The sequence below is a fragment of the Balaenoptera musculus genome, chromosome 10, assembly GCF_009873245.2.
Source record: "Balaenoptera musculus isolate JJ_BM4_2016_0621 chromosome 10, mBalMus1.pri.v3, whole genome shotgun sequence".
NCBI lineage: Eukaryota > Metazoa > Chordata > Mammalia > Artiodactyla > Balaenopteridae > Balaenoptera > Balaenoptera musculus.
Genome location: NC_045794.1, coordinates 100661105 through 100682542, shown reverse-complemented (window position 1 = coordinate 100682542; position 21438 = coordinate 100661105). Strand labels below are relative to the sequence as shown.

Here is a 21438-nt window from a genome sequence, read left to right as displayed (position 1 = left end):
TACTGAGGTGAGTCTGTCTTCCCCAGAGCACGTGGCACATAGCAGTTTCCAGCCAATAAATGCTAGCTGAATTAAATCACACTTAGTCTCTCTGAGCCTTGGTTTCTTCATTTAGAAAATGATGATAATATCTTTTCAGCCTTTTCCACAGAGGTGTCAAAAGGTTCCAAAGAACTAATGCAGATGAAAAGAACTTTGTAACAGGGAAAGGGCCACATAACTAACTACAGGGGGAGCCATCAGCAGGTGGGCACGCACTCAATGCAATGAACAAAGTTACACAGACAAGCACAGAGACCAGGCTGGGCTTAAATGGCTTCTGGTCAAACCTCAGAGCAGTCAGGGAGTACACAAAGATTCCAGGAAGTGTGTGTCAGTAACTCTGGGATTCCAGTTCAATGAGGCAAGAATGGCCCCTCGGTGCTCCTAGAGGGGAAGATGCACAGGAGGACACACCTGTCTGTCTTATCCATCTCAGGGTCCAAGGCTGGGACCATCCACATTTGATGCATGGATGAATCAGAGACAGGGATGTGAGCAGCAAACGGGTGGCAGACTTGGACCAAGAGCAGGCCCAAGGGGGCTGGCTGGCCTGGGAGAGCAGGGTTCACCAGCCTCCAGCATCTTCGGTCTCAAGCCATTCAGGAAGTCTATTTTAAACCCCTTCTCCAAACCCTTGGAGAGCTCCCAAATGAGAAGCTCCATGGTACAGGGGAGAGAGCACAGGCCCAGGAGCTCACAGACAAATCTAAATTCTACTCTGGACTCTGCAAATCACTAACTGATGGCCTCTCCCTACAGTGTGGTCGGCAGAACCGGATTTGCAGGGCTGATGCAAAGATTAAAGTGGATAATACATGTAGTTCACTAAGCACAACACTGGACATAGTAGACACTAAACAAATCGTGAGTCCCTTTTTCCCTCTGGGTGAGGGATGAACTAAATTAAGCTCAATGATACAAAATCCCCCTAACTCATACTTTGAGTCTTAGAGTAGAGAAAGAGCCAAACATCCCTTTAGGCCCCAATTTGCAGAGAAGTGGGACAATCCATCCAGACAATACAATGAAAATTAATGGCATGGTGATAAAGACCTGCTACATAACCATCCATCTCTCCAAAATTATTACTAAAGTCGTCAAGTGCTAGTGAACTCCATCCTTTGAGGCATCAATGAGCAAGGCTAATGTCTCTAACGCTCAGACGGAATCAGGATTTGGCTGCAAGACTGTTATGCTGTGGTAGATTCTTTGGAAAGAGAAAAAAAAATCCCACAAGTAATGCTTTCAGGTTAAGCTTTTTGTTGGCGTAGGTAAAAAAAGTAGGAGAAACAGAGGCATTCTTACACTCAAAGAATGAACTCCTTCATACCTTCAAGAGTGTTTGCTCAGAAGTCAGCAGTGCTATTAGCAACTGCACACGTGAAGGACACACTATAGACTTCCTGTGAGCCCCGCGACCTCTCCAGAGCAGCACTCGGGCACACTCCGTATTTACTTACGGCGCAATCTGATCCTGACTTCAGTGAGTTATTTCATAAGCCTTTTAAGGGTTACTACATTTTGTTCCTTTAAGAAGCCAATCCAAATTAGCAACAAAAGATTAGGTAAACACAAGAAAACCACCTCTTTTGTGCTCCTGAAGAAAGGCAGTCTTGGTCATTAAAAAAAGGTAAAGTGTTTTATCCTCTATCAACTTTCTCTTACAAAAATCAGTCCAGTAATTTTCCAAGGGTGGATCAGTAGTCCTCCACTCACACCTGCTTGAAGTTGAGGAGCCGTCAAAACGGTAAACCCATGCAATAAACGAGCAAGTTATCCGGTGCTCCGTTCTGTGCCATGTCCTGTAGGAATCATTCCAGTTATCAAATGCTGCAAAACATACTCCCCCAAAACTTAGCATCTTAGGATGACCATTCCATTTTCAACCTTTTCTCTCCTCTGTCCTTTAGACTGGATGATTTCTTCTGTTCTTTAGACTGGATGGTTTCTATTGATCTATCTCCAAGAACACTTACTCTCTGTCATCTCAAGTTGTTAAGCTCATTCAGTAAAATTTTTATATTTTATTTGGATACTGCATTTTTCAGTTCTAGAACTTCCACCTGGTTCTTTTTTATAGTTTCCATTTCTCTGCTGAGATAAGTAAGCTATCTATTCATTCATTCAAAGCATGTTTTTTTTACATCCTTGAGCATAGTTACAACTGCTTTAAAATCCTTGTCTGATAAACCCAACATGTGTGTCACCACACAGTCTATCTCCGTTATCTTTTTTGTCTGGATAACGGGTCATATTTTTCTGTGTTTCAAGTAAGTTTGGATTGTAAGTTATCTTAGACATTGTGAATGCTATGCTGTGGAAAATTCTAGATTCTATTATATTCCTCTAAAGAATATTGATATTTTTGTTTTAGCAGGTAATTACCTTGGTTGGACTTAAACCGTAAACTCCAGGGTGGCAGCTCAAATCTCAGTATAATTATCTTATCCTTAGCTTAGCTGCTTGGAGCCTGCCCCATGCATCTCTGATTCAGGCATCAGCAGGGATTTAGGTGGCTGGTACACAGAATGTGGGGCTTAACTTCCTCCTTTCCGGGATTCCCCCTTTCACTTTCTAAAGGCTGTGATTGCTCCAAACTGTCCTTTGATTCTTTAAGCTAAAAGTACTGTAGATTTTCTATCAGAGTTTTAACTGCCCTGCATGGCACACTCTCTGCTATGCCATTCTTCCAACTGTCATTTCGATTCCAAAATCTATCTGTCCGTGTCAAATTTGAGTGTCTTCATCACATAGCTGTCTTTTGTCCAGAGTTTATAATTATTATTTGCAAGAGGATCAGTCCAACGTTAGCTTACAGGGCCATTAACAGAAGCAGAACCTACAAAAATTTTTTCTTTCCCCAATTTTTTACTTTTTCTCACAGTGTTGTGGGTCATGAATTCAGAAAGGGCTTTGCCAGGCAGGCTGTCCCTGATTCATGTGGCATCAGCTGGGCAACTGAGGAACTGAGCTTGGAACGAAGGAGCTGAGCAACTACCTAAACAGTTCCAAGATGGTTTCTCACTTACATGCCTGGTTCCTTGGTGTTCCTTGACTAGTCCCTTTCTCTCTCCTCACTGCATCTCATCCTCCAGGACTTCTCCATGTGGACTTGGTAATCTCAGGGGATCTGCACTTCTTACATGGTGACTGGCTTCTAAGAAGCCAGATACAGAATCTGCCAGACCAGTCAAGGGCTACACCAGAAGTGGTACAGGATCACTCCCACCATATTTTATTATTCAAAGCAGTCACAGGGCCTTAGTCATCTAGATTCAAGAGGATGGAGAAATAAATCTAACGCCTGATGGGGGAGTGGCAAAGTCACATTGCAGGAATACATGCAGAATGGTGAGGTACTTCTGCAGCCATCTTGGAAAAAATATAACCTGCCACACACATATTCAATATCTGATGAAGCAAAACAAATGCCACCCAAAGTAAAACTCTGGAAAAATACAGGCAGACTTGTTCAGTATGAAGCATATGGTCCAATTCTCCTGCCATCTCTTTTTAATCACCCTCTCACATTATCTATACAATTACCCCTAAGCTATTCAGCACAAAAGAGGTTTCTAATGGCAGTCTATTGAGTTTTCAGAGATTTAATACTTAAACATCATGTCTATTTCAAAATATTGGGAAGAAATGCTTATGATGCTATCATCCATAAATGTAGGGCACAGATGTTAAGGTTTGTTTTTTTGTTTGTTTTTTTATACATCTTTATTGGAGTATAGCTGCTTTACAATGTTGTGTTAGTTTCTGCTGTACAACAAAGTGAATCAGCCCTATGTATACACATATCCCCATATCCTCTCCCTCTTGAGTCTCCCTCCCACCCTCCCTATCCCACTCCTCTAGGTGTTCACAAAGCACCGAGTTATGTCCCTGTGCTATGCAGCAGCTTCCCACTAGCTATCTATTTTACATTTGGCAGTGTATATATGTCCATGCTACTCTCACTACGTCCCAGCCTCCCCTTCCCCCCTCCATGTCCTCAAGTCCATTCTCAACGTCTGCATCTTTATTCCTGCCCTACCACTAGGTTCATCGGTACCATTTTTCTAGATTCCATATATATGTGTTAGCATACGGTATTTGTTTTTCTCTTTCTGACTTACTTCACTCTGTATGACAGACTCTAGGTCCATCGGTTTGTTTGTTTTTTAAGATAACAGTCAATAAAAACTACTGTTTATTAAACGTCTACTATGTGTTTGAAAATTTCTAGGTTCTATTTTTCATTCACTGTTCTCTATATAAACAAACAGTGTGTTTAAATGCACAGACTTAGGACAGCATTGACTATTTAAAAGAAAGGAGACTGGCTCAAACACACTATGGACAAACACAACGCAGAATTACAAAAATACAAACCCTAATACAAACAAATATGACACATTATGTTTATCTGTGGTAATATATGCATATAGATATACCTCAAGCTACTTTCTAAGCACCTCAAGCTTCATTCCCCAAAAGTGAACAGATTCTGAATCCTAAATATTATATTCTAAATAAAGCCACATATGTATGAAACATACTAAGAAAGAACCGTACCTTGTCTTGGTTATCTTTATTCTTGTAACACAGATTTCCAATCAGACGAATGAGATGAGACTTGAAGCCTTCAGCCATATTTGAGATGTCACCGTCTGCTTTTATGCAAGCACAGGTGCTGAAGATGTTTACGGTGTCACTGCCAGCTACATGAATCACTTGTAAAAGTTCTATGACAAAAACAATAAACTTCATTTTCCATAGAAAAATTTTTATTTTTACATTTTGTACTAGATTCCCATAAATAAATCTAATTTATTTTAATGGATTAAAATAAAATACAGGTAGAGTACTGAAAGCTTTCTTTAAAATAACAATTAGAAGGCTCTTCTGCTTTTGCTTTAGAATTTTTCATGGCTCTAGTTTTGCAGATAAGCCAAAATGATTACCCCCACCTGGACTTTCTATTTATCCACAAAGAAAAGTTAGCTAAAAATTTTCTACCATCTGTCCTAGTAAAAGGTTTCCAATTCCAACTACTTTATGAAGGAACTCATGTGACAACTACAGTCAGCTAAGTCTAACTTGCAACACCTATCTGTAATGAGCCATATGACAAAAACCAAGAAGCATGCTGATTTTTTTTCTCATTGTCCAGATAATCAGAAGGCAGCATGTGTTCCCCATTAATCTATTTTGGCTACCCTCAGAAGAAATAACTTAACATTGTTATACTCTATGAAATGCTTGTAGGCAGCCTATGAAAGTAGACAATCTTCCAGAAGCTTTATTAAATGTTTTCACATTATCTCATTTAACACTCTCAATAAAGTTACTAAAGGCAGGTCACTTTCCCAATTTTATAGTGAAGAAATCGGGCTCAGAGAAGTTAGTAATTGGGCAGAGTTGGGCTGACAACCCATGTTTGCCCTGGCTCCAAACACGTGCTTTTCCCACGATGATTCAGTTTCTCAGGTTTGTGATGCCTTATTTTAATTATCACTGGAAGCACCGCGTTCAAAATAAAACACTGATATGCGATTCTAAATATCTCCTAAAGCTCACTGCTAACTCATCTACCCATCTAGACACCAATTCATCTTTCTTAGCATATGGGTCTCCAGAATAAGTATAATCTTTTTTTTAAAGAAAAAAATAGCAAACACTGAAGAGCAACCATAAGCATGGCTAAGCACAAGGAACAGGTTGTAGATGAATTATTTTGCAAACAGCTTTTTAGCAACGATGGGAAGATTTCAAGCAATGGCTTCTTGTTTAAAACAGTTTTCTTATAAGAACAGAATACATAATTATCAGTACTGCGGGTACAGCAATATTCTTCATGTTCCATAAGTGTAACTGGAAAAATTTACTAACAAATCTGGTAAAACTATAGGAGCATGAAAATCGCCAACATCGTCGAAACCCCATCACTGTCATAACACCCCCATCACTGTCGTAACTGCCCCCTCCATCATCACCATCACAACCACTACTGATGGAACACCCACTATGGGCACCCTGTGTAACAGGATTAATATCCTCATCAGCTGATTAGGCATCACAAACAGCAGGTAAGTGGCAAAAGCCTGAGCTGTTACCAAAACACTGTGATTCCTTTCAAGAAAAAATATTCCAAAAAATCTCAAAAATATACTAATACACTGAAAATTAAGGATCTGTGTTTGAACTTATACTACAGTATGACAAGTCAAAGATTTTTTAGTTAAAAATAACATGGGGACTTCCATGGTGGTCCAGCGGTTAAGACTCCACGCTCCCAATGCAGGGGGCCCAGATTCAATCCCTGGTCAAGGAACTAGATCCCGCATGCATGCCACAATTAAAGATCCCTCATGCTGCAACCAAAGATCCCACACGCTGCAACCAAAGATCCCGCATGCTGCAACTAAAGACCCGGCGCAGCCAAATAAATAAATAAATAAAACATATATAAATACATAAATAAATAAATAAAATAATATGTGCGATATTTCACTCACCAATCACTCTTTCCAGCAAGCCAGGAAAAACCTGTAGATAGCCGAGCAGGTCAGTATTAGCAGTCATTTCACAAAGGACATCAAGAAGCCTAATTGTAGCCAGTGCCTCCTAAAAGGAAAAGAAAATATGACTTTTAAGGTAAGCTAAATGATTTGACTATTGTTAAGTAACTGTAGGAGAATGAAATATTACAAAAAATATTCAAGAGACAGTGCTTGTAACATCTACACAGAGAACCAGAACATCAAGAACAAAACAGAAGTATTAAACATGTACAGGAATAATCATTTTCACCAACAGCAGACATCTGCTATCAAGAATGCAAGATTACGTGTCATTATGTGTCTTCTTGGAGCAAAGAGTCAGAAAAGTTCTTATTCAAGCAAAAATACCTTCCAACAGTGGAATAAATGTTCAAAATTACTAGCTATGTACATAACATTTATGCAAATACTTTCTTTTTAAAGCGTTCCCAGCAAGCAAGTTCTACTTTAAAGATACAAATATCCCATGAAATACATTAATTTCTTGTCCACAGGAATCCTGTAAAATGCTGTGGTTGAAAGAACTTCAGCTGCAATAACTTGGATTATTTCTGGGTGAATATAAACCTATATGCAATATCTTGGTAGCTTAGAAAAGATACTCGAAAATGTTAGTTCACATAACTACTAAGTAACGTATTATCAAATAGAGTACGTGATCAAGAAACTACCAGCTACTAACTGCATGGCATTAGGTAGTCTAAATATAATTTTAAAATGTAATTTTTGCACAGATTTTTTTACTTCATTTTTACGGTGCACATTATTTGACAAAATGTGGTAAATAATATAAATTTAACCGTTTATTATCTCACATAATGTTCTTCAAAAGAAAAACAAGTTATTTCCTTTTTAAAATTCTAAATGTGTATTTATTATTCTCCAATTAGGAGACAGTATTTTTTTTTAAAGATTTCTTTGATGTGGACCACTTTTAAAGTCTTTATTGAATTTGTTACAACATGCTCTATGTTTTGGTTTTTTGGCCACGACGCATGTGGGATCTTAGCTCCCCGACCAGGGATCGAACCCACACCTCCTGCACTGGAACGCAAAGTCTTAACCACTGGACTGCCAGGTAAGTCCCCAGGAGATAATATTTTAATATAGTATTCTGAAATCTCAAATAGCAAGAAACACATTTTTTGTGTCTTTAATTTTAATAGCTTTCGCTTGCTAGTTTAAAAGTTAGGAGAAAATATCTAGATTAGAAGTCTGTTTAGAAGACTGGAGCAAATCCATTAACTTATTTAGCACAGCGTCTGCATCCTCTTTTATTAAATGAGTAGTTGCCCAGACGGTCATCTTCGGATACCACTTCTCCTTCAAGAAATGGCTGATTGGCTATAGGTCTGGAGCAGAGCACATACGAGATGACCCTGGACACCTTGTCATACCAGAGAGCAAGGCAGCTATCAGAGTCTCCTCGGATCATGTCAGAAGGAATCAGAAGCAACTTGAAGAGGCTCCCCCGGCCAGCAATGGCACGTGAAACCATTAGGAAGAATTACTGCTAAAATGGACTGAAAACAAATCCAGTGGTTTACAAGCCATGACTTCATAATAACGATTAAAGTAAAACTAAACAACTCACTCATCAACTTTGTATGATGCCATAAAACCAGCTCAATACTTTGAAGACTGGTAATCAAAGGGGGGGGGGGATCAACCATTTATTCTGTTTTTCTTAATCAAAATGAACCTTGCATAACCTAATAGTTTATTAGAAGTTTCTCTTTATAAAATATTCCAGCTAAAAAATAAAAAATGAATGATAGAGTCCAAATACCATTTCACAACCTGCAAAGAATTAATGGATCTAGGCAATAGTCATTAACAACTGCTAACATTACAAAGAGAGACAACCAGACATTATATGACTCTTGATGAAAGTACTTATCACCAACAATGAAATATACTAGAAAGAGGAAAAAAAAAAAAAAAAAAGACCTAACCCAAATCTGAATAAGCCTCTGGAAGGAATTATTCTTCACAGGAAATGCAGGAAAAGAGGGGGTATGTTAAACCCCACCATGGAGATATCCTCATCAAAAAGGAAACTGTAGGAAACTGTACAGGTGAAACAATCCAGTTCAACAGAAAATGAGCAAAGGTGGAAAAAAAAGAGAGGAGGAGGAAGAGGAAAGGGGAAACTAGTCAAAGGAGATTTAAGATACAGCAGCCAATTGCAATGTATGCCCTTATATCCTGATTCAAAGAAATAAACTTGAAAAAGAATATTAGACAATGGGGAACATTTGAATACTGTTCATTTGATATTAAAATTTTATTAAGTTTTCAGATGTGCTAACTGTATTTTACTTATGTATGAAGACTCCTTATCTTTTAGAGACACATGTAAACTATTAACTGATGAACTATGTGGGAGCCCTCTTTGAATCGGGGGCAACTGGCATAAGAATGGGTGGGATTGTTGATGAAACAAGAATGGGGATGAAAAGGAAGTTCCAGGATAGAATATATAGTATATTGTGTCTCAAAAAAGCAACAAAATGTATAGGTGTGTATATACAAAAAACTTTCGGAAGGAAAAAAGTATACGCTGATATATCTGTAGAAAATAGATGGGGGGATGGGTGAAAAAGAGGAGTTCTTAACCTTCTGTTCCACAGCATTTGGCTTGAATTATTTTTTCTTACAACAAAGAAAATATTTCATAAGAAAGGCAAGTTTCACTACAGCAAGTGACAAGACTGAGACTCAAGATAAAGCTAAACTGACTCTTCAATCTTAAAAAATAAGCATACTACAGCTGACAAAAACACACCAAAAACTGGAAACAAGTAGTACGCCAAAATTTACCAAAGGACAGAAACAGGTATGTTAATATGAGAACCTAAGAGTATTTGTATAAAGGAACACACGAATAAAACCTCAGAATTTTAAAGCCAAACAATTAAATAAATTTAAAAACTGATGCTATTAAAAACATCTATTTTCATTCTGATTTTTAGGTCATAGCATCATGAGAACTTTATTGGATGTCTTGTCCTAAAAATATCACAAATGGGTAAATGCAGTGGTTTGCTGGTAAACTGGCAGTGGATTCAGCAGTGAATGGTATAAACACTTCTACTGTGGCCGACTTCAAACTACCAAGCTCACAAATTTCTGCATATTAATTAATAACTGACTCTCAGAGGTTGGTAGAGGCCAGCTCCGATACACTATGAGGTTTATGGTATATTTAATATTGAGGTACAGGTCCTTCTTAAATACTACTATGGCTTTTTTCTAAACTTCAACCTTAAAGGATACCATATATACATTAACAAGTACAAGTCATGAGTATATAGATCAATGAATTTTCAAAAAGTTAACTATTTGGGTTTTTCAAAAAAAAATAACTATCTACAATTTTCTATCTATTAATGCATAATAATTCCTCCCACCTTTAAAGAAAGAAGTGTGAAAAATATAACTTTTCCTAAACATAAAAAGTTACATCAGGTAACTTCTTGGTAAAACACTGAAATCATCTATACTTTGAATATAAGTGCCTTGAAAAAGTTCAAAGCTGTGATTTAACAAGTACTAAGTGTACTTCATTTTCTGTCTCCTGGAAAATTCCTTTTTGAAACTTCCTTGAAGCACAGCTCGCTGCTCCTCCTGCTGGAAACAGAGGCAACTCTATCTCCAGAAAGAGAAGCAGCCTACAAGTAAAGCTTTCTGCTACCACAGAAAGGAGAATTAAAATACTGACCTTACCGCGAGACCTGACATGGCCTCTCTGATCCAGCACAGAAAATCAACAGCAAAGCAACCTTGAAGAAAGTATTTTCACAAAGAAGGAGATACCCTTACATGGCAGAACAAGCATAATCGCGGCCTACATTTACTGTGGGAGTTAACAGGTCCGCAGTGTCACACACAGCCCTCCAGGAAATGCTGTGGGTCAGGGTCCACCTTCCCTACCTTCCCATCTGGAGACAGCAAGTGGACGGGCCTGTCAAAGGGCAGCCTGCTCACCTATTCCCGCCTCTGCGCCCAAGTGATTACCTCTCTACTCACCATTCCTATCAGCACGGAAATAACCTCTGTGATGTTTTCAAACATGCTGAAATCGACACTCGAGGTATATAATTCATATGCAATAAAATATGTCCATCTGAAGAGTAGGGTTGTGTCACTGTACACAGCTACATATAACACTTCTATTACCCAAAACGTTCCTTCATGTCCCTCGACAATCAATTCCACCCCTCCACTTCCAGCCCGGGTGACAGCTGATCTGCTTTGTTACAATCGATAAGTTTTGCCCGCTGTAGAATTTCACAGAGATGGACGCATGCAGTGTATTCTCTAGTCTATTTCCAATCTATGTTTGAGATTCATCTCTGTTGTTATACCAGAAGTGCATTTCTTTTTACTGCTGAGTAGTATTCCAGAGAAAGAACAATGCTAACTTTAAGACAGAAGGAAAGGAAGGAGCAGACAAAAATAAAGAGAATTCTTGAAGTAAAGAGGAGGGAAACAGAATTACTGTAAGCTAGTGTCCATCTCCTTAGTAAAGAAAAGACCTAAATGATCTAGGGCAGGCTCGAGGAGAATTTTAAAATGTATGAAGACATAACTACAAAGACACAGACTACAGCACTAATTATAATAAACAGAAATAAGAACTCAAGTGTCCAATTACAGACAAATAATTATGGTAAATTCTTTACACAGAATGCTACACCGGCATTTTAAAAAGACATTCACTATGTATTGCTTGTTTGTGCACTCAGCAAATATCCACTAAAGTGCCTACTATGTACATAGTTCTTTGAACATAACAGTCAAAACTTTTGCCCTCATGCAACTAACTTACATTCAGGAGAAGAAAAAACAGGAACTTACAAATAGGTGGTACAGAATGATTTCATTTTTTAATTTATTTTATTTATTTATTTTTGGCTGCACTGGGTCTTCGCTGCTGCGCACGGGCTTTCTCTAGGTGTGGCGAGAGGGGGTTACCCTTTGTTGTGGTGCACGGGCTTCTCATTGCGGTGGCTTCTCTTGTTGAGGAGCACGGGCTCTAGGCACGTGGGCTTCAGTAGTTGTGGCTCGCGGGCTCTAGAGTGCAGGCTCAGCAGTTGTGGCGCATGGGTTTAGCTGCTCCGCGGCACGTGGGATCTTCCCTGACCAGGGCTCAAACCCGTGTCCCCTGCACTGGCAGGCGGATGCTTAACCACTGTGCCACCAGGGAAGTCCCTATAACAGTTTCTGAAGCTTCTGTCCTTAGAGGGCCCGGCTGGGTCAGAAACTCCGTCTGTTCTCTCACCTCATCATCAGCGTGCTGCTCAGAGGTCAGTCTCAGCACAGTCTTGCACTGATCCACAAAAGTGCTCGCAATCAACTCGGCATGGCTCAAAAACACGGGGATCTCATCCTTGCTCAGCGGCTCATCACCCATTATTTTGGCTATCATAAGGTCTAACAACGTAACCCTATAAAACATAAAAGATTTTTACGTGAATATGCAATACTGAAATTGTATAACGCTAAAAACATTTACAGAGGCCATTTTAAGAGAATATTTTTATTTTTAAATTCCTTACTTGTTTATAATGTCTAGCTAGGGAAAACATATTTTTTGTGAATACAATTAATCTTCATCAACTGCCTGTTTTTTAAAATCTTGATTTCTTTGATGTGACTTGGTTACAGAACCAAGCACCTTTTTATATCCATTACTTTCAGCACTGGAATAATTCCACATTTCAGAAATGTTGTCAAATTAAGTTTTATAGTATTTACATCTGCTATAACAATAGCAAAGTTAAGTGGGCTAACATTTATTCACTATTTACTACAGAGCCAAACATTTTGCATACCTTTCCTCATTCAATCTACACAAAACCTTCATGAGGCAGATACCGTCAACAGCCCCAAGAGCAAAGGGGGAAATAAGGCCTAGTGAGGCTAATCAATTTACTTGCCAGTGTCACACATACTGAGCTGCCGTGGCAGGATTCAAACACAGGATTCAATCTCTGTCTCCTGGGCCAAATGCTTTACCCACTCATTCTACTTGTGAAGGTTGGGTTTTTTGTTTGTTTCATTATTTTACTTTACAAAAAACACAAATCTGAAGACCAAACTTAGGCCATTTTTACTTCAATATTTAAATTATCACTTAAATATTTCTATTCAACAATCTCTTTCCTTCTCCCAGGAAAAACAAATCATACACAGAACAATCTATCCAGCCTAAATCAAGTAGGATGTTTCTCCAAATCACATTCTGATTGGGATTTTTTTCTGATATGCATAATTCTCATGTATTTCTATATCAGAAGTGATACAAATATCTAAAATGCTTAGCAAATGGGGGAAAATATACTTGCATTAGGCAGGGAGCATGTCTCACTAAGAGAAAAATAAGAGTTGGTTACTGCTTCAAGTAGAAAATAAAACGTGCTGAACTCTTCCTGTATTTTAGCCAAAGGCTGGCAAAGATCATCAGTCTGTTAATATCACCCACAGACCTCAGCGATTTTCAGAACTCCTAAAACTTCGGATTTCTTATAGAAATTATTAACCCAAAACAAAACAAACAAATAATCCCCTCGGCTGAGCACAGAAGAACAACAAGTAGTTCAGCATTGGGGTATGATTGTTTTCTCGAATTCACATACGATCTTTGAAGATGAACGGGGTGCTCTGGCCCAGAGCCAGGCCTTCCACCTTCCCTGAGCAGGACGATCCTCCGGGAATGCTAAGGAAGAGGCCACCTAGCGCGTATGATTCAAGAGGAACCCAAATGTCTGCTCTAAAAATATTCCTTGTAATGTGGCAGTTATTTCGAGGTCTAAGAAGTCGTGATCCCTGGCTTTAGGGAGTTCAGCACCCAGTGGACTGCTTCCCAAAACAGGGCGAAGAGGAAGGAGGAACAAGACAGGTCGTAACTGGGGGAAAGGACCAAACACCAGGCAGAGCTGGAGCGAGGAAGGAGCAGATCCCGAAGGGGTCAGGAGGGCTCAGGACAAAAGGTGGGCCACGGGGTGGTGCGACCCAGGCTGTCCAGCAGCCACAGGAAGGCCCTGGGGTCCAAGGAGACCGGCCGACAGGGGGAGACATGGGAGGTGGCCCCAAGAGGTGAGGTAAACGCAGACTTCCTGCCTGCTTTACACAGTCACCCAGGGGCAGCGCTTCCCTCAGACTTCTCCCTGGCTCAGGAGATGCACCTCTACACTCTGTTAGGTGATTACAAGATGGGAGATCTAGGGCTTCCCTGGTGGCGCAGTGGTTGAGAGTCTGCCTGACAATGCAGGGGACACGGGTTCGAGCCCTGGTCTGGGAGGATCCCACATGCCACGGAGCAACTAGGCCCGTGAGCCACAATTGCTGAGCCTGCGCATCTGGAGCCTGTGCTCTGCAACAAGAGAGGCCGCGATAATGAGAGGCCCGCGCACCGCGATGAAGAGTGGCCCCCACTTGCCGCAGCTGGAGAGGGCCCTCGCGCAGAGACGAGGACCCAGCACAGCCAAAAATAAATAAATAAATTAATTAATTAATTTAAAAAAAAAAAAAAAAAAAGATGGGAGATCTAAGGAGATGGGGAATGAGTGATTTGGAAGGAAAAAAGGGGAGAAAAAAATCAGAAATGAATCTTTAAAATATAAAAATACAAACCAAGCTTGGATATTACCTGAGAAAAAATTATACTTCATTAAATGATCGTACTTATATTAAGTCATCTGCCAATAAAAACTTTTACAGGCTCCCACTGTTAAGGAGTGGGTCCAAAAACTTTAGTCTGATATATGGGGCTCTCCCACCCAGAATCCCCACCTAACTCTCCAACTCCCTCTACTTCTAGCCACCATCAAAAACTATCCTTCTCGGGAATTCCCTGGCAGTCCAGTGGTTAGGACTCCGCGCTTTCAATGCCGAGGGCCCGGGTTCAATGCCGAGGGCCCGGGTTCAATCCCTGGTTGGAGAACTAAGATCCCACAAGCCACACAGCGCGTCCAAGGAAAAGAAAAACAAAAACAAAAACAAAACAAAAAATCCTTCTCATAAAATAAAGGGATCACACACAGGACATATAATTCAAGTAGGAAATTTTCTTTCAGAAGCATTTATTTTGATTGTGCATTTCATTTGTCATCCCCACTTCTATGCCAGAAAACATATGTGTACTGAAAAGTACTGCAGTCAGGGAAAATGGGACATAATGTGGAATGTCTTACTTCTTCCAGTCTCGGGGGAACCACACTAAATACTTCCTTGAAAACATAACAGAACACAAGTGGTCTAACAAATCTATTCACTCAGGAGTGAAGGATGCAAAAGTAGAAAGACCCAGTCAGGGACTTCCCTGGTGGTCCAGTGGTAAAGAATCCACCTTCCAATGCAGGGGGACGTGGGTTTGATCCCCGGTCAGGGAACTAAGATCCCACATGCTGCGGGGCATCTAAGCCCGTGCGCCACAACTACTGAGCCCAAGAGCCTCAACTAGAGAGCCCACGTGCTCTGAAGCCCGCATGCCACAACAAAAGATCCCGTGCCGCAATTAAGATCTGACGCAGCCAAAACTAACTAACTAACTAAATAATTTAACCGGGGGGGGGGGCCAAACCCAGTCAAAGAGGTCAGAGACTGGCTGTCTAAAATTATTACACCTCAGTCTCACTTCCTTTAAACCAGAAATCATCACTTGAGCTGCCTCAGGCTCACCAGACACACCACTCAACTCAGAGTCACTCTATAATTTTATCTCTCAATCACTGGCTGTCATTCTACTTCTAATTCACTTCTGATTGAACAGTTACATACCCTGTCCTCAAAATGATGATTCCTGTTTCATTAAAAAACTGACAGCAATGTACACGTGAAGGATTTTAGGAGAAAATTCTATAGCAAGATTCATATTTTAAAGTTATGCTTAAATTGATGCAGTCTACAATTTCAAAAGCCATGTTTGCACCATCTTGAAACAGGTAAGTTTTTTATGAGAGTGAAGGGCAAAGGCAGAGGGGGAAAGAATGAGAGAGGGAGTTTCATGAGCGTTCTAGGGCAGGAAATAATATCCTATAATTCTGGAAATAAAATATCTGTAATTCAAAGACTGACATCTCCAACAAATTCTGAATTTATATTTGAACTACTCCACCTGTATAATTTGTTGAATGGCATGCCACAAAGGCCAAAACTTTTATTAACCTGGAAAACAGGCTAACCAAGATACAGGCAGACAGCTGTTGCTGAATTAATCTCCTTAGTCCCTTCATAAATTACAGATATAAGAAGTTAGTGCGTTACAGGGGAAATGATCAGTGATTTGGCATCAGACAGACAGAGTTCAAATACCACCTCTGCTACCTTTGTAACCCAGGGCAAATACCTAAATGGCAAGAATAACACCTATTTCACAAGGTCTTTTTGAGGATTAAATGACAATGGCTGTATGTTGCCTTCATACATTAACAGTGATGCTACCTGGAGGAAAAAGTCAAGATCATCAGAGGAGAATAACAGCAGAAATATGGAAGCAGAAGCGGCCACTCACAGTTACTGAGTGATGATTACATGCCAGCACTCAGAGCTTTATATACATTTCAGTTAGTAACCACGACAGTTTCAGGGGGTGCCTACCATTATTATCCTCATTTTACAGATGAAACAGAGTTCCAAAAAGTAACTTACCCGAAGTAGTGAGTGGCACAACTAGCCTCTGCTCTTAAGTACTATGCTATACAAATTATAAACCTGAAAACTACAAAAGTTGGTTTCCAAGAGCAGCTAGTTTAATTCAATATTACTCCAATTCGCTGGGAAGGGGGACAAGAAAATTGTATAAACACAGGCTCTCATTTCTGCTGAATCATACCATGTGAATTGATTTTGACCCTGTATCCAAAATATCTTCACCAAGTAATCTGCCCAAATAAACTACCAGGGTGAAGGAGTCAACTAACTGTGACAACTAAGAGAACCAGCACAAGAAAAGAGCTTCCGAACTCACATGGCGCTTCCCCTCCCACCACTAAGGGCGGGTGGGCACTGTGCACCCTGGGGCCCCAGGGACCGCCAGCAGGTGCTTAACGAATACAGTGCTTGTTTTGCTGACTGAGCCTCCAAGCGTTTTAAATCTAACAGCCCCAACCCGACCGGATACTCTAATTCAGCAGGTTGGGGCCACAGCCTGGGCTTGCCTCAGGAGCCTCTGGTGTGTGTTCCCAGCTGAGACGCCACAAAGGCCCCCCAGAAATCTCCAGTGCAGTCCCTCATCTGAACCACAGAACTCAGAAAATGTCCTGACTGTCCACTCGGTACTCACAGGATGGTGTGTAGCACCATTCCAGGTGCAAGGGGAGAAGTTAATTCGTTATACATCCCTGTTGAGAAAAGCGTATCTTTTCAATCCTGTTATTCTGTCAACGTTCCACTCTGAACAAAGAATTATCTGTCACTGCCCCAAACGAGTCAACAGGGAACCCAGCAGCCTCGACTTTGCCGCAGACCTCTGAGCGCTCCTGCCAAGACCCCATCCCCTCCTCCTAGCCGAGCAAAGACAAGTAAGCAGACTCAGCAGTTCCCACAGCGAGCTCCACCGGAACCGGCCAAGACCCACGAGGTCCATGGCAGCACACCACCTCCTCTTGGCTGACGGAGCCATCTGCTGTCTACAGTATCAACAGAGACGGCAGCTTACAGACAGGCTTCAGTAAGTGTTTGATATTAGTAGAGTTTTCCATTCCAATACTGTTCCAGTACTGATTCTGGTGGGTGTTAAGAATAGAGAACTCACAAGATTCAGTTTCTGTCCTTGAAGAATACATATTCTAGCAGAAAAGCAAATCATCATGATAAACGTGCAGATGAGGATGCAAAGAACTTTGCCTGGGAAAGTCAGGAGAGCCAACAGAAAGCAGGCAGTATCTGAAAAGGGCCAACAGAGCATGAGTGTGTATTCACCAGAAGGAGAGAGGGTAGTCAGGACATTTCGGGCAGAGAAAAGGACACACGCAAAAGCATGAAGCCAAACGGAAAGCCTGGAAAACTGAGAGGAGTTCTGTGTGGCTACAGTGTGGTGACTGGGGGAGAGAATGAGAAGGAGCTGGAAATGAAGCTACGTTTAAAAAGGGCCTTGAACGCCACACCACGGAATCTAACTGCATCCTGTAACAAGTTATATACGCCACTAAACGGCAGGGCAAGACCCACGCAGGCAGTTCAGTAGATGACAGAGGAGAAGAGAAAAACAAAAATTAGAACAATCAGTATTGTTCACAGCAGTATTATTCACAGTAGCTGAAAGGTGGAAGCAACCCAGTTGTCCATCGATGGACGACTAGATAAGCAAAATGTGACATATGTCAATACATACAGTGGAATATTATTCAGCCTTAGGAAGGAAGGAAATTCTGACACGTGCTATAACATGGACTAACCTTAAGGACACTGTGCTAAGTGAAATAAGCCAGTCATGAAAGGACAAATACTGTGTGATTCCACTTATGTGAGGTACAGTTGACCCTTGAACAACATGGATTTGAACTGTGTGGGTCCATGTGTATGTGGAATTTTTTCAATAAACAGGCACTACAGTACTACACGATCTGCCGTTGGCTGAATCCGAGGGCACAGAGGACCCTCGGATGCGGAGGTCGACTGTAAGTTACATTTGGGTTTCTGACTGCGCTGGTGTTCGGTGCCTCTGAGCCCTGCATTGTTCAAGGATCAACTGTACTTAGGGGAGTCAAGTTCATAGAGACAGAAAGTAGAATGGTGGTTGCCAGGGGCTGGGGGAGGGGGAAATGCGGGTAGTTGTTTAATGGGTATAGTTTCAATTTTACAAGATGAAAAAGTTCTGGAGATTGGTTGCACAACAATGTGAATACACTTAAACTACTGAACTGTACGTTTTAAAAAGGTTACGATGGTAAATTCTATATTATGTGTATTTTATCACAGTTTTTAAACAGGCTGTAGCCAAAGTCCAGTCAAAGGTGACATGTAAACCAGAGCTGCAACAAGCGAGTGAATTCACAACATACTAAGGTGATATACTCGGTAAGGCTTACTGACCAGTGTAAAGCGGAAAGTGGAGGAGGAGGTGGGGATAACTCTGACGTTTCCAATCCAGTAGGTGATGTTACATTAATGAATATACTAGATAAAACTTTTCATGAGTAAGAAAAATTCATTCGTCTACACAAGCTTTCATTCAAAAACTTTTTTTAGCGCTTGTTACGTGCCACGCACTGGCTAGGAAATGTAGACACCACAGAATAAAAAAGACCAAATCCTGGCCCTCACAGAGCTAACAATCTAACACTAGTGTCATACAATGGCAAGCAGGTGTGTGACATGATACAGTGTGTAACAGACGACGTGATGAAAAAAAGCACTTCTCCTTTGGAAGAAAAATAGAGGACGGGGAGGAGGCAGCAGGTGAGTAAGGAATTTGTATGAAGTAGGAAAGCCGTGGCTACAAGTTCTGTATAAATAAAAATGGACAATGTTTAGTCTGTCATCCTCATTTGGTTAGGAAATGGATCAGTTAACAATAGATCATCTGATAGGAATATGGAAAATATAAACTTGAATATTAAACTGTGTATTCTCCTTGCATTTGGACGTTCCTTACTGCAAAGCAATTTACTAATTTATAGCACTATGCTTCGTATTACTTATTTTAATTCTTTTTCTGCAAGAGAAGTATGCATATGACAGTGGTGGCAGGGGGTACTGGATTTATAAATATGGCATTTAAACTGACTTTAAAAGCACAAACTTTTCCTTTTTGTTAAAGATATTAAAGAAGAAAAAAACACTACTTAACAAAACTACAAAGGAGTGCATAAAGATTAACTGTTGGAACCCAAATATACAGAAAGAATTTCAAAACCACAGCAATTATCAAAATTGTGACTACAATCAAAAGATTAACATTTTTTACGGTTTTTGATCATTAGATCTGTGCCTTCTGGGTAAGTTTTATTTTCCTAAGGCAACATTTCCAATCAGGTTAGGAAAAACATACACTCTTGGAATGGACCGAGTACTAGGAATCATTTTATTCAATCCTCTAATTTTACATGTCAAGAAACTGAATCCAAACAAGGTGAAAGAACTGGCTAAGGTCACATAAAGAGTTACCATGACAACAAAGCACAGAGCCAAGGTACTAGGGTCTCTGGGCTCAGAGGGCACTGCTCTTCCCCTGCACGGTCAGTGAAGGTCACAGAGGGGTACTGATTTTCTTTCAGTCTAAAATGAAAATGGTCTACTGGAAAACTATAAACCTAGCAGAATGTATCCCAAATCATGACAGCAGGGATGTGAACAAACGAGCACATTTCACCTATACAGCTGTAATACACAGCTGCATGATTTACTTTTATAAAACCGAGGGATAAGCATAACATTTTGTTCTTAACATTTTTTAATATGGTTTTACTGAATAATGGCGCCAACCTGGATTCTGCAACCCTACGTAAATCACTGCCTATTGTGGCTGAGCTGTAATGTTAACCAACCAATTTAAAACCATTACTGACACAGAAACATGTATTTAGAGATTTTGTGCCAACTAAGAAACCACACAGTTTTTCAGTCATGTGTACAGAATACTCTATATGGAATGCTAAATACTCAAAACCACACTGGTTTTTGGGGTTACCTTTCTTGATTGCTCATTTTGGCATACATGACTTTAACCAATTCCGGGCTTTTCAGAAAATGGTCTGTAATAATCAAGAACCTAAGAAAAAAGGAGGGAAAGGTTTGGTTACTACAAACATAGTAAAATAGACATGGCCTTATCTACTTTATAGGAATATCTTATACATAAAAGTACTGTTTATTGAATTTTTGATTAGCTGTACTCTTCAAATGTTTTAGAGGTTCACATACTATTTTTCTATTAGCAGCTAAAAGAAAATGAAAATTCTCAAAATATTTTTCTCTGATTTTACTTCTGAAAAATGTATTGAAATGATTCAAGTTTATTCAACTGGAGGAAAGGGCCTACTATACTTTTTACCTAAGTTGAGAAAGGAAAATACTTCACTATAGTTTAAACAATAATGAAATTTAGCTACAAGTTCAGGTATAATAAAACATATTAAATTGTTTTAGTCAGAAACTTAGTGCTAAAATTAACCAGAGAAATAGACATGTCATACTTTTTATTTAAACATATGCCAACAACACAGTAATGAATACTGGCTTGATCATCTACTCCTTAGGAGCTCTCAAGTTACCAAGAAAACATCCTCACTGTCGAGCAATGCACTCATCGAAACTGAGAGATCAACTTGGGGAAACCCTTGAGGCAAAGATTACAAGCATATTTCTTCAAAGTACTACTGTGACACCTAAAAAGATTGAATAGTACTATTAATTAATTCTGAATCATATTTACCAGAGGGCATCTGAAGACTTAAGAACTAAAGAATATACTATTCATAACCAAGGTTATGAATAAGCATGACAGTAAAGCATTTATATTGACAAACACGGTTTATTTAATCTCTTCTTAATAAATAACAGAATAAAAGTATGCCTTTTAAGTATGGTAGCCAAATGAAGCATATTAACTACCACGACACAGTGTCACTTCATATAAACACAAAACCTAAACACATATTCTGTTTCTTCCACAACCTTTCAAATAAGTGATCAACACTGATGTAAAATATTTCTAACAATAATGGGTAATATTCAAAATTCTCAATTTTCACGTCAATTTAGGTAGGTCATCAAACAGTGACAACAGAAATTCATGCATATCAAGCCAGGTATACAAAACTGTGATCCTAAAGCTCATCCATAATTCACTTATTTGGAGCTCAAAACATTTTCCCACAAGAACATTCATTCAAAA

At 39.9% G+C, this 21438-nt stretch overlaps 1 protein-coding gene across 1 annotated transcript in view; it reads right to left on the bottom strand.

Moving 5' to 3' along the window:
• ATXN10 (ataxin 10) overlaps positions 1-21438 on the bottom strand; it is a 153781-nt gene that overhangs the window by 85774 nt on the left and 46569 nt on the right. The window contains exons 6-9 of the mRNA XM_036865586.1: positions 20233-20313; positions 11881-12046; positions 6549-6657; positions 4606-4775 (exon numbers count right to left, since the gene is read on the bottom strand). Coding sequence (XP_036721481.1) covers positions 4606-4775; positions 6549-6657; positions 11881-12046; positions 20233-20313 — 526 coding nt within the window. The remainder of the gene's footprint in view (positions 1-4605; positions 4776-6548; positions 6658-11880; positions 12047-20232; positions 20314-21438) is intronic.